The 17,754-nt window shown below is 34.3% G+C and overlaps 2 protein-coding genes across 3 annotated transcripts in view; one reads left to right on the top strand and one right to left on the bottom strand.

The window, feature by feature from the left end:
- The window catches only part of LOC123673971 (unconventional myosin-IXb), a 30,164-nt gene extending 21,014 nt beyond the window's left edge, over window positions 1–9,150 (bottom strand). The window contains exon 1 of one of the 2 annotated variants that reach the window (XM_045608762.1): window positions 8,897–9,150. In XM_045608762.1, the coding sequence (XP_045464718.1) occupies window positions 8,897–8,987 (91 nt within the window). In that variant the 5' untranslated portion in view covers window positions 8,988–9,150. Of the gene's footprint in view, window positions 1–8,083; window positions 8,232–8,896 lie in introns of those variants that run through there. The other variant, XM_045608763.1, reaches the window with a different exon arrangement.
- Window positions 9,151–15,475: 6,325 nt separating this feature from the next.
- LOC123673970 lies at window positions 15,476–17,026 on the top strand. The gene is made up of 3 exons (XM_045608761.1): window positions 15,476–15,840; window positions 15,979–16,323; window positions 16,401–17,026. The coding sequence occupies exons 1-3, from the start codon at window positions 15,776–15,778 to the stop codon at window positions 16,687–16,689; spliced, it is 699 nt and encodes a 232-aa protein (XP_045464717.1). The 5' UTR covers window positions 15,476–15,775; the 3' UTR covers window positions 16,690–17,026.
- Window positions 17,027–17,754: the final 728 nt, after the last annotated feature.

Here is a 17,754-nt window from a genome sequence, read left to right as displayed (position 1 = left end):
TGGAGAAAATTGATTTTACCAAACCGCAGATTATCTGTAGGTAATTCATACAGAATGCGGGTTAATTGAACACCAAAATGATGCAAATATCCGGTATCCAAAAAAAAAAAAAAATTCGTTGCTTCCTTTGAACAAATCGCTTCGTCAGAATGTCTTTTTTTTCGAATTCTGAGTCGAGAATGGTCACGAATAATAAGGTTAGACCCTAGTCCGAGCTCTAGTCCCTAAATTCGATTTTGTCCGTCGGCGTCGATGCGACCGTAAACATGATAACTTTCGAACGGAAGGACCTAGAAGTTTGAAATTTTCTAAGTAGGTTTGAATTTTGAATGTTGCAGTCAAGTTCTTTTATTGTGAAAATCCGACTAGATATTCCGGAAATATGGTCGTTCGAAATTTCGTCCTCCTGATATTTTCAAAACTGCAAATCCGATAAGAAAGATATATTGTATTTAGATTCAAAATAACAATTTTAAGCTTCATACAAACTTTCATGTTAATTGCTTGACCAGAACCAGAGAAAATTCAAAGCAATATCGAAAAAAAAATTACTCAATATTTCCGTGACGAAGATATCATAGCATTCATGAGTGTAGATATAAAATGACAATTTCAAACTTATTGGCGAATTTCAAGCTGATCAGATCTTCAGATCCATAGAAAATTCAAGAGGAATATAGGAAAAGAAATACCTAATTCCCTATCAACATATCCGATCGAGCTGAGATTTCGCGTGTATACAGAATGTTCCTAAACTAAACTGAAACGTATTTAATAAGTAGAATGTGAAATGAGAGAATAACTGGGCTTGCTCTGTTGAATATTTATTTATGATTTTGAATTCAATATAATGAATGTATTAGATATCCTAGGAACATCTTAAAGGATACTGAATATTTAAAATTATTCATTTGTATTATCTTCAGTAATTACTCCGAGTTATAGAATGAATTTTTCATATTAATTTTTTTGTATGCAACCAAAAACCAACAACCCTGCCCCCTCTGTCGTCTGAACATTGGGTTCAACCCCTCCAAAACAAAATCCTGAGTACGCCATTGAAATTATTTGTACTGTCGTCGGATTTCAAAGATTGAAAATCTGGAAATTTCATCCCAATTCAATATTTCATCATTTGATAATTTTGGATTCAGCTATTCAGTAATTTTTTCGGTGATAAGTCAAAATACTCAGTGAATAATTTATGAAAAAGAAAAACCTAAATGACTTTCTTCTATTCCCCTAGGCACTAGATCATAAACAACGGATCTAATTTCAATAACATTCGTATCTACCATTCATTCAAATTCTTCCGACGTCCAATAAATAAATTTAGGTCCTAAATCCAGCTTATTCAATATACGGGACACCTCTTCAGTTTTGAGCCTCTTGGATATGTTGGAAACGTTCTTTACAACCGGTTCTTTCAACATTTTTCATTCAACGACAATCAGATGGAAGCATATCATTTAGATTTTATCCAGCGACTGTACTTGTCATCTAAGTTTTGAATTTCTCGAAACTATCTTAATCTTTCTTGGTAATTTACTCTGGAGAGGGATTCAAAGGAGTGTCTCTTGAAAATGTTGGACTATTCAGTAAAAAAATCTGGTCGCTAGTATGCGATGAAGATTATGTACGATCTCGAGTACTTGCTCTAATGGTAGCATCATACCAGTTCTGCAAAACTCCTCAATTCAACATATTCTTTGAAATATGTTTTGACCTCTAATCTCAACTACCGTTTGCCGACACAGGACTTGCTTTTTTGGAATTGAAATTTGCTTGAAATTGTTTCAAAAACATTACCTAAGTATACAATAAATAATAGTTTTCACGTCTGTGTGTTAATATAATATGAAATTTATTGATTAATTTTTAATTGTCTGATAAGCCGTGAAATTAATTTAGCGTATTACCTATACATATACTCAATTATAAGCTATCTGTATGTCTAAAATAGGAGTTTTCAATATAGCACGTCATACTCATTTCATAAGAGAATGAACGGTTTTAACTTCGTAGTCTACCTAAGGTAGAAAAAGCATTGTATTAACTTTTGGGAAATATTATAGGTCTTCTATTTGAAATATTCCACTTGCAACTTGCATTTCAGACTATCCTGAACAATTGTGTGTTTGCATATCCATGTAACAGCCCAAGGGCGTAGAAATGGGTACTGGGGGTAATTACCCCACTCCAAGATTTCCAAAACATAAAATTTCAGTATTTTCGCAAAGACGAAAAACGAAAATTTTTCCAAGAAATGGGCCAATAATAATTTTTCTTTCCTTTAAATTCGACACGTTAGTAAAAAATCGGACCCTTTTTTGGTTAATGAGTTTATTATCGCTTTCGAAATTAGTACTTTTATTGCACTACGAGCACTTCTATGTCCGACGTTCATTATTTTCTTTATCTATCCGCTTTCTCGGATTCATTTCGGTTTTTGGCATCATTTTTGTCAAAAAATTTCAATATTGTAGTTATCAAAGAACTGAACTGAGTAATTCGCATCGAAAATTGTCTTAGCTGTGTTATACAATTTATTGTATTTCATTCAAATTGCAATTCATTTGTGCAAATATCAATTTTGAATTGATTGAATCTTAACGGTGTTCCCGAATTGAAGGTACAAATAAAAATGAGATTTCTCGGATCATTCTAAGGAAAAAAGTCCTGTAACATGCCGCAAACGCTTTGTTTTTGAGATACCGGTGTTGGAGTTCAATTTTTTTTCTCAAGGCACCTTTCCTTCACAAGATATTTAACTTGAATTGGCATAGATATTCCAATTTAAAGTTTTCATTTTGTGATATGCTTATTTTGCATGCAAATCTACAGGGTGATATTTTTTCTGGAAGGGTACCCTCTTCTTTCCTCCAGAACTTTTTGGTGAAGCTATGGTACTTCAGAAACATGTAAAAAGAAACTCTGGACTAGTACTACACTTTTTGGTTTGTTGTAGTTTTGTCGTATCTACTATCAGTTTCGAGAAAAAAAATTCAAATAGCTCTGTAGTAATACTCAGGAAAATCCAAATTATTATAAACATCCAGTTAGTAAGCTGTGATGAATGAATCAATTATAAATTATCTTACTTATTTACCCATTATGTAGCGAATATTACCTAATGAAGATTTGATAAACTGGTTAAGCATCACAAAAAATTAGGACTACAAGAAACACCCTCTATCTCGAAAACAAAGCGTTCGCGGGCTCATGTTTATGGGACATTTTATTCTTAAAATTATTTAAGGAATCTTTCATTTTCCTCCGTAACTCCATTTGGGGAAAACTCAGTATAAGTTAACAACAATCAAATTGGTAATAAAAAAAATTAATTGGAGTAATTTGGTTCAATCTTCGTTATCAAACCTCTTTTTTCACATAACAAATATGAGTAAACGTTGTTGTAAAAAAATTTTTTTTCGAATACCCCTTGTAACAGCCTCAACTCATTCAATCCTAATCCGATTTTAATGAAATTTGGTACGGTTATTATGCTTGTGTCGAACATGCGCAAAGTTGAAATTCCAGGAATTTCCATGTCTCGCGTTCCACTGGTCCCTGGTCCAATTTTAATGAAATTTGGTATGGGTATTCGAGAATTACAGACATTGCGACGAAATGATAGAATGATATGTTCGCAGAACGAGAGCTAAATTATGTCATTCAGAGCTTTGTTTGCAAACTATGAGAGCAATTCACATTAAATTCTTCCTGGAGAAATCGATCCATGCTTTTGGTAAGCTATGAATAAAAGAAGAAAAGAATATAAGTTTCCTGGTATTTGATTGATTCGGTCTTTACTTGACGAAAGTTTATTTTTAAATTATGAATACAAATATTTGTATATTTATTTTACTTCCGCTATTTTTATTTCTATGACGATTGTTTCGTAATACCATGATTTCTTCAGATGAGTATCACTAGATAACAATTTAACAAATCTTGGGCATATCTATAAATACTAAACAGTTGTACAAAAATGTAGTAGACGAGGCTGACTGGGTTGAAAATTTTTCTGAATCTTAAAAGATGTTCAGTAGAGGGGATCGATTCAAGTCTATTTGTTCATTCAATAAAATTTGCTTTTCATGGTATCCATTAATTTCTAAAATTTCTAATAGGATAAGTCTAAAGTTGTTATTTTCAATGGGTGTTTTCTAATTGTGGGGCAAAACTGCAAGAGGCGAAAGTACCGATCAAAATGAGAAAAAGTTCTTATAAACATATGTCCAAAAATGCTTCCTCTTCAAATTCAGCCATGCCAAATCTTCAAACATTTTCTCCTATAACATTTGAACGCTTCAATTTATTTGAATGGAAATTTGGTCATAGACGCTACTTTTCCCAAAAAAATCTTATACTGATTATATTTTCTTCACAAACAAATTTTAGGGGTAGTTTTCTGAAAAAAATTGAATGGTAATGCATAAAACTTCTGTTTACTATTTTTCTGACATACGAGAAAAATTTCGACAGTTTTTCAAGAAAATTTATCTTGTGTTTTTTCGATAGGATGAGCTATTCTCGAGACATAGGCTTCTGTATTTATTATGTTGAAGTGATTACAATGGTTATTTACCCACTACGTTAATTTTGGCTAACTTCTTCAGTGAATTAAAGAAGACATAATTTTTTCAGAAGCCTTTATTCGAACGGCTCATCCTATCGAAGTGTTCAAAAGTTACAGCATGTATGATTAAAATGAAGTCTTCGGATGGCTGTAATTCAAAAAGGATGAAGCATTTTCGGACATATGTTGATAGTAACTTTTTTTTATTTTGATGAGTGTCATCACCCCCTGAAGTTTTCCTCACAATTAGGACATACCCTGTAAAGTTGATCTGTGGTACTTGGCCATATGTATGTGTTGGCCAAATAAGAATTAAGGAACACGAAAAATGTTACATTAATAAAAAAGAAATTCCACATATGCAGAACATTTATTAGATACAGCACATAATTCTGATCATAATTCTGAAATTTCAAACATTGAAATAAAAACCTTAGGCTCAACCTATTAGAAACTTTCGAAATTAATAGATGTCATAAAAAACAAATTTTATTGAATGAATAAATAGACTTGAACCGATCCCCTCTACTAAACATTTTTTAAAGAATCCCCTTCACCTCTTCAGTTCCCTCTACCACAGTTTTGTACACATTTTCAGGATTTATAGACATGCCCAAAATTTGTAAAATCAGTATCCAGTGATACTCACCAGAAGAAGTCATGGTAGAAATAAAAATAGCGGCAGTAAAATATTGTTTTCATTCGTAATTTTTTGCGAGTCTACCGAAGACAGAAGGAAGCTTTGTAATCACTACTCGCACTTCTGAAGATAAACATTTACCAAACCAATAAGAAATAATGTTCTGATATAAAAATGAAAGTTTTCCTCATTGTATTCTGTAATGTGCAAAAATATCATATTGCTTTGAAAAGATATGTTGTATCAAGGACTTGGATATTATAGGAAAAAAACATTATTTATCTGCGTTTTATCGTTCTACTCGGAAATTGGATATTTATCTTTAGAAAAGGGTTTACCTTTTTTAATTTTTTTTCATATTTATTTAGCTTTTATTTACAAATGATGGTGTGGCTTGCCATATAAAATTTTTTATATCTTTAAATTCAAAATTTTCTCTCTCAAAATGCATTTCAGGCAATTCCAACCATCTTTGGTTTTTTCTATGTCTCCTTATCGGTCTGTGAGTCCGCAAGTCTTTTTTTTTTTTAATTTGTTTATGCATTAATTGCCTAATTTTTTTTAAGGGTGAAGGAAATCAATTAGATGAAAATCTCTGCTGACGTTTCGATTATATCAGTTGACTCCTATTGTCCACTTAAAAAACATGAAAAATACTATCATCTTGAATTCGTAGGTAGAACAATACATGAATGTATGTTGGAGACATGAGATGAACATTTTTTATAAAGTTTCAGCCCTTATAATTTGTATGTCGCAACAAATAATTTGAAAACTAAGAATTTTTTTTCATATAAGTAAAAGTGTTCTGCAAAATTACACGAAGAAACAATGTCTAAAATATTTTAAATCGACAATAGAGTTGGTTACAGACTGCTAAAAAGTAAACTGGCTAAATCTGAAGGGGATTTATTAGCGAAAAAAAAGAACATACATGAATGTATGTTGGAGACATGAGATAAACATTTTTTATAAAGTTTTAGACCTTATAATTTGTATGTCGCAATAAATCATTTGAAAACTAAGAATTTTTTTCACATGAGTGAAACTGTTTTGTGAGAAAACACGAAAAAACCATGTTTAAAATAGGCAACTGAGTTTAAAATGTTTAAAATCGGCAATCTGGTTGGCTACAGACTGCTTAAAAGTGAACTGGCCAAATTTGAAGGGGATTTCTAACCGAAAAAAAACAGAAAGATTATCAAGGAGTTTTTAAGGAATCAAGAGAAAGCAAGTAAACCTGGCATCAATCTATCAAGAATTCATGTATACCTATGAAAAGATGTAGGATTCGTAAGTATATTTCAAACTACAACTTGCTTTCATCTAAACATCTGATTAATGCTGTATATTCAAAGCTCCAGTTATGAGTCCTAGGGTGTGGTAACATGTAGGTACAATCACAGCTGTGAAATATGCCTTTTCTCGTTAAATTTCTCACCTACAACTACCAACGTAATATTGTGATAGCGCATTGGCGTGCCAACGTGCCTACTAGATGTATTGTTTTTGATTTCATAAGGGAAGGCAGTTTTACTTATTGAATCTTCGAAGAAACAATTTTAGTTTAGTTATAGTTTGATAACGTATCAAAACACAATACAAATTTTTCGCAATTCCTCAAATGTTTCCACCAAACTCGCATGAACAAATTTAAGAAGCATAAGTTGGTTTCAGGAGCTTTTGAGCGTTCTTTCATTCATGGGACTGTTGGAGACCACATAACTGATGTATATAAATATTTGAAGAAATATGATTAAATTTAATGTCGGTTATGTAGAGAGGAGTTCTCCCAAAATTCGGCATAAATATTTAAATGATCTTTGTAAAAATTGTACAAACTAAGAATTGAATCTAATCGTATCGATATTCTGCTTGAATTTTCCCTGATTTTGATGGCACGATTGACATAAAATTCATAATAACGAAAAAAGTGAGAAGTGATTTTCTTTGAAAATATTTAATTCAGTAGCATTTTCAATAAATCGACAATTTTTAGCATGATAAACACAATATAACAATGGATTCGCAATACCAAATTCAATGCAAATTTTAGCTCTTATAGTCTACGATAAAGCTCAGACTTGACATATTTAAGTTTCAGCTGGGTTAGAAAAATGTTTAATTGAAACGAATCTCAAGTTTAATAATAAAAAATAATAAACCAGAATTGATACATGCGTAGGTAATGAAGACTCCCAATAAACACATTTTGACATTTTTTTCTACAATATTTTTCAATGTAGGTAATCGAAATAAATTCCTTATTATTTTTCATAATTATTGACTCTCAAAGGAAATGCAAAACTCGAAAGGTAGAACATCCTTCAACAAAAAAGGTAAACTTTTTATAGCCTAGCACAGTTTACCACGCACTTCAACAACAAATAATTTTTTACGGTATCCTTCAAAATTCGCAAGAAACCATTCATTTTCAAGTACCTTTGGTCAGACGATAATTCAAAAACATTTCGACCTTTCATTTTTTTTGTTGTACTAATTTCGCTAGTATTGAATGTCGAAAGATAGCAAAGGTAGCAGGTAGTATTATTTCACATTTCTTGGAATCTTCATTCACCTCTATCATGTAGGTGAAGTATGAGACCCAACCTCATTTCGTCAAGAAGTCCTTGACAAGGGATGCTCGATTCCTTTGAGTGGATAGTGGATACAAATCCAGTTCTCTAAAGATTCCAACCAACTTAAAAGATTATCTGGGGTAGAAGAAAATACAACGAGATATCTGAGAAAAACGTTAAAAGATGGTAACATTATCGTCTAATTACTTTCGAGTATGAAAAAATTGATTCATGTAACATTTCCGATTGAACGAGAATATTAATCATGGAATAGATACATACCCATTTAATAAAGTTGGTCTTCAAATCATAATAATCTAAATTACTAATTATTATTTATATTTACACTCAGTAACGTCAGTAACTTTTTTGTTGTATCTGTTGTGTATCCGTATCACACATAGGTACCCACACATATTATTATAATATTGAATTTGATTGTGTGAATTACTTCATGGCTTATTCGTATTTTTATCAATGAACTGTTTTTTATGGATGTTCTATTTTCGACAAGTATGAAATTGAACCAACATTTCAAGGTTAATTCCTAAAAATTCGTTAATATAACGGTATTTCTAGTTTGTTGACAATGTAATTAAGAGTAATTCAGACATTCTATCTATATTTATTGAGCTATGATTTTCTAATAGTAGGCATCATGAGTTCTTATGATATTCAAACGTTCTTCAAAAAAGTTTTTTTGAGTATCTGCCCATATCATATGTGTGTATAGATTTTCTTATAGCTCAAATCTATCCAGATTTCATTTGAAATTAGGGTTATATTTACTTTCAATCTACTGTCTATTTTTTTCAAATATAGTTTCATACAGAGTTCCCAAACGAATAGAGATCCTTCAGGAATATAGCTAGATTTATAAGGAGGCTCAATAGATAACGTTATAATTTGAATTATTACTGGTGAAAGAGAGATCTGTTGAGATCATATGTCGATTATACGAATATATTCTGGAGATGACTTCGTGTACAGTGGTCAAGCGATGCTGTCATCTTCATAATCACCCTACTTAGCATAAACTGACTAGACTTAAGAGAAGGAAGAGCCGAGATGGCAGTATAAACAAAGTAAACCAACCTTGCAGCTTCTTTTCCGTTTCCCAGAACTTCTGGAGTTCCGTAAAGTACTTGTCTAATATAAATACTTTACTTAATCCTAAGGTAGCCATATTACTCAATCAGGGCTGAATAGAAACACACACCGCCATATTTCAGACATAGTCCACTTGGAACTAGACAAACACAGAAACAACACCGTGGTATAGTCGATCCAACAGGTACTACCTGCGACCAATCGACGTTACTCTCTATGTATCTGCCCTTCGCCGCTCACCTGTGCCGTTGCACTCTCAAATCTCAACACCTGCATATTTTAGATGAGCATTCGGTAACTAGCGCTCATCGTCCAAAAAAAACGTGTAATTAGAATGGGGGAGCGCTTCAACTGGAAGCTTGACCGGTGGTACAGAGGCGCGTGCTTGGATAACACGCGCCTTCAGGAATGTATGTTACTATATCTTATTCCTACAACTTACAAGGTACACGTGAAACTTATACACCTCACCCCTTGTAATAAAGGGTGAAATTTCCACTTTATTGAAAGTAAATGATACTTATTTTCTCGATATAGGGAAGTTTCTTAATGAGAGCAAATTTCAATAATGACCCAACGACAAAATATAAGGTGCGACTAAAAATGAAAATAGATTGCTCATTAGATATCCTAAATTGAACGCCTTTATTGGAAGCTAATGTTTCTTGCCTCAATATAGAGAAACATTCAGTAGAGGTGGAAATTCCAATTGAGCTTGTAGTCTAGAAGATAATTTTAACCAAACCTAACCTAATATAACCTAACATTGCTTGAGAAAAAAATATTAGATGGGATCTGCTGAAGAACTTGGCGTCCAAAATGACGCACTTCAATTACTAAATTCATTAGTTTTCTAAAAAGGTATAAGTTACGATAAAATAGTAAGATAGAAAATCAGACGATAAAATGAAAAAAGGAAGCAAAATATCTGGGAGTAATACTAGATGAAGGAATGAACTTTAACAAACAGATAGAAGAAACCAGAAAGAAGGCAAGGCAATTGCACTGGAGACTGTACCCGCTGCTCAACCCTAAAAGTAAACTTTCCTTATAGAAAACAAGCTGAAGATAATAAAAATAGTGCTAATACGTACCAAGTATTACGTATACAGGAGTAAACTGGTTTAATACGAAAGACAATAATAATTTGCAAAGTACGCTAAATACATTAATGAGAACAGCGGTTGGCGCCCCATGGTATATTTCGGAGAAGAATTGAAAATTGAAACTATTGAGTAAATAGTTAACAAACAGAGAAAGAAGACAATAGAGACGCTGAAAGAGCAAGATAATAAGGAATTAAGAAAGATGCTACAAACCAAAATAAGAATAACAGATAAGAGGAAATACCTCTTTCAAAGAATCAAATAGAAGACAACTGTGACATGCAGTAGGGAGGAAAGTCTCCCAATCAGACAACGGTAGGAAATATGAGAAATGAAGGTAGAGGCGTAAGAAATAAAATTCCAGTCCTTATACAAAAAGAAGATCTGAGGTATAAGTGACAAGATCGGATGAATGAATGAGAAGAGTAAATAACGTGATTCAATAACTGAATGGACTGCACACGATAAACCGAATCCTAAGTGAGGAAAAACACAACAGTCAGCTGGCAAGGTTATGGCATCAGTATTCTGGGATGCGCAAGGTATAATATTTGTGGCGGCTTCTCATAAAGCTCCACGTTGCAACTATAAACACAGCACTCGGTGGCCTAGTGGGTAAGTGTGTAGACTTACTCACCGAGATGCGAAAAGGTGCCGGGTTCGAGTCCCGGCGACGCCCGATAATAATAAATTCCCCAAGCGTCTGTGACACGGCACACACAATTATACCAAAGTCACACTGATGAGTCCGGTGTGTGTGCCAGGGACGAAACGCATAAGTAGGTATACGTGAAATCCTACATTGGTGACCCCGACGTGATGGCGGAAAACTGCGGCGTTGGAGCGCAGAGGCGACTCACTGCCCCGCTCAACGTTACGGCTACTGGGGTGTCCGTCGGACACTAGAGCCGATGGCACGCCGAGCCTCGTGTTTCCGTCGTCACAGCATGCAAGCCCGACGTGATGGGAATGGCCATCTTAACGATGTGTCCTGGAAAGCAGAAGGTTGATGCGTAGCTCCCATATATCTGCAATTTCCAAACGAAACTCTAGACGCCCATTCCCATGACGTGCAATACGTGCTCCTTGGTCTGCCGCGGTATAACGGACCTGAATAGGCGGCATTCACCGTCCGCACGATACCGCGAGGTGCAGCTCTGATTAGGCGGCAATCACCCGGCTGCACCGATGACCTCGTAACACGCATAAGTTTCGTTCCTCCGTCACTGGGGAGGGAGTCATGTGGCGGCTTCTCATAAAGCTCCACGTAGCAACTATAAACACAGCGCACTCGGTGGCCTAGTGGGTAAGTGTGTAGACTTACTCACCGAAATGCGAAAAGGTGCCGGGTCCGAGTCCCGGCGACGCCCGATATATTCATTGATTACCCCCAAAAGGTCCAGACCATCAAGAGCGATTATTATATACCGTTATTGGATCGTTCAAAGGATGAAATCGTTAAAAAACGGCCCCATTTGAAAAAAAAGGTGCTGTTTCATCAAGACAATGTGCCGGGTCACAAATCAATGAAAACAATGGCAAAATTCTATTATTCTCTACTGAAATTCACACCATCTATCTTTAATGAGGTGCCCTCCGTAAAAGAAGTTTATGCTATTATGTTTGCGTAGATTCTTCTAGAATCACGCAGAACCTCAATGAACAATGAGTTGATTCATGGGAACAGTCTGGGCATCTCAATTCCCAACCGTCCCTGTACCTTTGTTTTGCTACAGCTTATACGCAAAATGTGAGATTTCTAAAACTAGCAACATCTACCAAGAGATTTCTGAATACTAAAAATTTTATATAAATTTGAGAAAACTACTGAAAAATTCACAATGGCGATCATAGGCGTGACGAGAGGGGGTTATTATATTATATTATAAAAAAAATCTGAATAACAATTAAATTTTTTTTTATAAATTTTGAAAAATTGTGTGGTAAACCCCCCCCCCCCATGAGTGAACTCTAGTTGCGCCACTGCCGGCGATCGCTTCAGTTCATCTCGGAGCTTGGGGAATCCCCTTACTTTGTTTAAGCGCGCACGAGCAGATATATATGCCGTGCGACTCGTGCGTATCAAGCTAAAGTAATATCAAGTAGCTTGATATCAAGTCAAGCAATAAATATCTCAAATCAAGCCAAGTCAAGTAAGTAATTTTTCACGAGCTTGATTTTCAAGTCAAGTAGTGGGTTAAAATATCAAGCTGCTTGGCTTGATGAATCCCTAAGACGACATTATGTATAAGAAATTAATTCCCAAACCTAATAGTGTATTTTATATATTAGTAAACAATTTTCTCTAATTCTGTGGTTATTCCGTTCATTCTTCCACATCTTGTAGAACAAAATCGTGCGAGAATATATCAGAAACGCACAGTTTTCATGGTTATATTTTATTATTCTATGTTGGTACTCCGAACTTTCCGCCACGGCTTTATCTGTCAATTCATCAATTTGCCTTAAAGAAATCAGTTCTGCCAACCAACATTTTTCAATGCAAAAATCACTTAATTATATTTATGGAAATATTTCATTAATTTCAATGAAAATGCAATGAATTAGAGAAAATAATGTATAATACTCGTACAGAAGGCTCATTCTACCACTCGTTCATTCCAAAACTCGCCACTTCGTGGCTCGTTTTTGAATTTTGAACTCGTGGAAGAATACCAATGCCTTCTGCACTTGTATTATAAATAACTATTTCAACACCGTTTCCATATATCAAAAGGTCTCCAAAAACACTGTTTTTTATTCAAAATATTTAATAAAGTAGCACCCTTGAAATGAACAAAAATGCTGGAATAAGGGAATATAACTAGAACTTATGACAGTTTATAGTTCTTAACTTGCAGACGTAAGACGATCAAGCAGATTTGGATTACTTTCAGTATATGACTCGCATTCGCAAGTAGAAGGAATACGATGAACATTAAAAAAACCAAATAACTGAGCATCGGTAGCCAGATACTGAAACTTACAACTGAGTGGCTCAGAAGTGATAGAAGCATGAATGTGATAATTACAAGTATTTTGAAGTAATATTCGATTAGACCGGAACAGATATGAGATATAAGGAAATAAGAGATATAATTATATAGACAAGGAGAACAATTTGCCTTAAATGAATTCTATGGAGTAATCAGTTAACAAGACGTAGGAAAGAAAAGTAGGTATATACACAACTTCAATGCAATAATTAAGAGTTTACATGCTCCACTTTGAGGGGAGATTTTACAAGTAATTTGCAATAAAAAATGTCATAAAACACATGGTCGAAATGTTGGCGGTTATTCTTCAATTTAACATTTCTTGATTTCACGGAATTTATATAAAATTCCGAGAGAATAACGAAAAGAATAAAATAATTCTGAAGAATAAGGAAATGGATGCACTAAGACGATCATCTAGAATTTCACCTTCAGGTATAGTACGAAATGAGGATGTCAGAATATGGGAGGAACGGATACAAAAATATACTGCTCTTCAAAAGTTAGGGAACTTAAGAAAAAGTTGATATATATTTACTCTTTTGAAATCATGGTTTTAAGCCATCGTAGATCAAAAGTACTGGCCGTTTGTCCCCAATGTTCTTGATGAATGTGTTCCTGATTTAATTGGTAAATACATCGGTTCCCATCCAGCCTTTCTTTATGGCTGCATACAATGTTCCTGGTTATTCAAGCCCTTCAGTCCCCACCCATTCACTCCAAATACTTTTTCCTTTATACGGGAGTGCCTTGTCTCCATCAGCAGCCAGCAAAATAGTAATATTCTCGCGTCCTGGTCCACTGGTTGTTCTTGCAGCAGGAACGCTAATTTTTTAACCACTTTTGTTCTTGAGGTATCAGTGATAAAGCTTGATTCGTCGAGATTTCATATTTGAGCTGGTTCATCATGGAGTCCTAACTCATTCTTGATTTTGAAAGATCAAAGTACTTTTAAATGAAAAATGGATTAATACTTCTTCGAGCCATCTCAAAATTTTGAGGCTCTTATTGAAAAGCCTCAAATAGGCTTCAATTATGAAAGTTTTTATGAAATTAATACCAATCTGGTCCTGGTCTATTATTCTTAAGTTGCGTTTTGTTTTATTAACTTTTACATACTGCTTTACAAGGTCTAAAATGTCTGTTCTAGAAAGACCAAATCCTCACTTTTCCATACATCAAAAGCTATAACAATGCTACACCAAACGTTAGAGTATCCATAGATCAGAGCACTGATAAATTGTTTGTTGCGTTGATGGAGAGTATGTTGAAGAGAGTGAACTGGGGTACAACAGGAGTAAACATCGATGGTGAGCAGATAAACCATCTCTGCTTTGCGGATGATATTGTGCTTATAACCAACAACATACGAGAAGCACAATACATGTTGGATTTGCTTGCGGTTTAAAAATGAATCTATCAAAAACTCAGTAGATGACAAACTTGGTAGGTACTGAGTAGCCCTCTAAAAATTAACAACAACTTAAGACTTAACTCAAAACAAGTGCATATATTAAAGTATTTTGGCCATGAGATCGGCATTAGAAGAGATAATCAGACTCACGAAATCCAAAGAAGAATAGGTTTGATGTGGGCGGCTTTCGGTAAAATCCGACATGTACTGAAAACAGCTGATGTCCCACTGTGCTTAAATAGGATAATCTTCAATCAGTGTATTTTGCCTGTTCTCACGTATGGAGCTGAGACACTTACATTAACAAAAAGGAACATCTGCAGAATACAAAGTGATGCAACAGAGAATGGAAAGGTCAATGCTGGCGGGAGTTACCCTCAGAGATGGGATACCTAACCAAACCATAAGGAGCCGAACATGAGTAAGAGACGCAGTTGAAGCTAGCTTACAGCTACAGTGGAGCTGGGCTGGACATGTGGCGAGAATGAGTGATGGATGGTGGACGAAGAAACTTGTGGAGTGGAGACCTAGACATGAGGCATATAGAAGTAGAGGACGACCTCCTAGTCGGTGGACTGACGATATAAAAAGAGTATGCTGGAAACTGGATTCAGATGGCTAGAGTTTAAGGGAGGCTTTCGTTCAGCAGTGGACGGATAAGCTTTATGATGACGATGAAATGCTAGAAATGATTCTATATCTGGAAATAGATCAGTATGACGACCATAAATATAGACCTTTTTACATCCTTTTTTCATTTAGCATGATCTTTAAATGTAGTTTCTGGAATATGATATAATATCCTTCTAGCCATCCCTGTAGGGAAGACCTGCTGCCATCATTTCATACACTGCTCGTTTTAGTCTCTCTTTCGAATATATGCAGCCACGATAACTTTTTCTTTTATAGTTGCGCACCACTTAAATTCTGCAAACAACAAGTATTCGTGCTCAAGATTACTTATTCATTCAACATACAAAAATGTTTCGGGCAAGTGCGCTTGCAAACACACTTACCGTATCGCACTTGCCCCGTAGGCAGGTTATTAAGGGTCCTAACCTTAGATTATTTACACCAAGATAGAGCATAGTGAGAGAGAAAACGTGGCCGAAATAAGATAGCAATATGTTTATTATTTTCGTCAAAATCAAAACACATTCCCGCAGCTCCCTATTGGTGGCTTTCTACCACGTGACCTGGACGTGCGAATGAATTTCATTATGGCCGCCTTCTTTGACAGCTGATGCTTAGGTGCAACAAGTTCAAACTCATCGTTTTGAGTTAACCAAGTGATTTTTGTAGTGAAAACGAGGTTGGACAATAATTATTTGCTGTATTAAGCTGAAAAATGGTTAATTCCTGTGTGATATGTAAAAAAAGCACCAGTAAAGACTGCGGGCGATCCATACATCGGTAAGTAAACACAACAAATAATAATTTACCATAGGCGTAGCTAGGAATACCTAGCTCTCAATATAAGCATATTGTAAACTTATTTTAAAATTTGATTTGGATAATATGAACATCTAAATATAATATTTCTAATTTCAGTTCCAGTAGCACATCTCCAGATGAAAGGCCTGTGACTCCAGAACCATTAGATACTAATAAGCTAGGTAGTGTCAGGGAATCCTCAAAACTGAGTAATTCTGAACTATCCAGAACTTTAACAGCTAGTGATTTGTCTGCTACACTGACTACTTCAGATTTATCTGCTACATTGACTGCTTCAGATTTATCTGATACATTAACCGCTTCAGATTTATCTGCTTTTTTGACCGATACAGAATCCTCTGGTGCTTTGACAGTTTCAGAATTGTCCGGTACTATGACAGCTTCAGAATCGTCAAGCAACTTGGTATCCTCGGAAGTATTAACAGTAGCACATCCAACTACGTAAGTTTTACTTAATTTTATATTTATAATATTGCAAAATATATTCTGGTTCATTATATAAAACCTTCTTATTTCAGTTCTGAAGCTAAAAGTTCTGTACCAAGACCAAGAAAAAGAAAATGTTTTGTTGGTGATGTAAGGGATGAAGATTTCAGGACACCAAAACAAGGAAAATTTGCCTTCTCCCTTGCTAAACGAAAAATTGCAGAACAGAAAAAGAAACTGAAAGCATTGAGGATGAAGAACAGAAGACTGCAACAGAAAATTTCAGATATTTCAGGACTACTGAATATCGTATTTCTTCAAATCATTATTGTAAAAATCATTTATTTTATGTTACATGTTATTTTTTATGGAAGTTATTAATACATCCTTGCTTGATAATCAATCCTGATTATGCAGGCTTTCAAGTTTCAATTGCTATTCCACTATAAATACTGATTCTCCGTCCATTCCATTGCAAAACTCACAAAATTCCAATCATCTATCTTATATAGTGGAACAAAACTATACATTCATAATATCATTTGCTCTCAAAGGTGCAGGTAATGGATGGACAAGGTTTCAGTAAGTAAGTAAGGCCTATTACAGCATTAATGAGAACTGATATGATTATACTTCACACTTGATGTAAAACTGACCTATCTAATACATTTTCATGTCGAACTGGATCAATAAATTTATTGTTATTTTTGTTATTCAATTTAACATAGTATTCAGGTGTAATACCCTTAAATTTCAAACCTTTGCAGTCAAATGAGCTCCATTTGTAATAACATGGTGGTCCCCAATAAAAATCTGGACTCACCTCAGAACAAGATATCAAGCTGTGTTAAAATCCAAATTTAGATACAGCATCATCTTGTATGGTAATAACCTACCATGCAGCCTTATTGAAAAGTGACCTGAATAGATGTATTCGATATAATAGGATTGTTAATAAAATCATTGATAATGATATAACATTCAATTGTATAGGTATTTGTAATTATTAAAACCAGAACAACAATATTTGAATATCATATTTGCTATTTCAAATCTCTTTTCATATTGAATATTTTTTCGAATCGAAAATATGCCTGCACTATAAAAATTCTGCGTATAACAATGATTTAGAATAAGATGAAAACATCGGGAAGGTTAACAAAATTCATAAAAATAATGACATTAATTATGCATCCAATGAAATAATAATTAAAGATTCGATAACCTTTGAAGGATTTATTTCTATTCTTAACAAATTTTTAGATCCACGCCACTGACTTCTATTTACGACAACACACTTTGTTTGTAAACAAACAGTGTTTATTATGGGAACAAAACATTCAGTTCATCTAGTAAGGGATTGCTCCATCTTGTTGTAAATAATCTAAGGTCCTAACCTAAAAACGAACTACAAAAATTGAATTATCAATATTTATGTTAATCTAC

This window comes from Harmonia axyridis, chromosome 2 (genome assembly GCF_914767665.1).
Source record: "Harmonia axyridis chromosome 2, icHarAxyr1.1, whole genome shotgun sequence".
In the NCBI taxonomy this organism is placed as follows: Eukaryota; Metazoa; Arthropoda; class Insecta; order Coleoptera; family Coccinellidae; genus Harmonia; species Harmonia axyridis.
The sequence above is the reverse complement of the archived record's forward strand: the minus strand, read 5'-3'. Positions and strand labels throughout refer to the sequence as shown.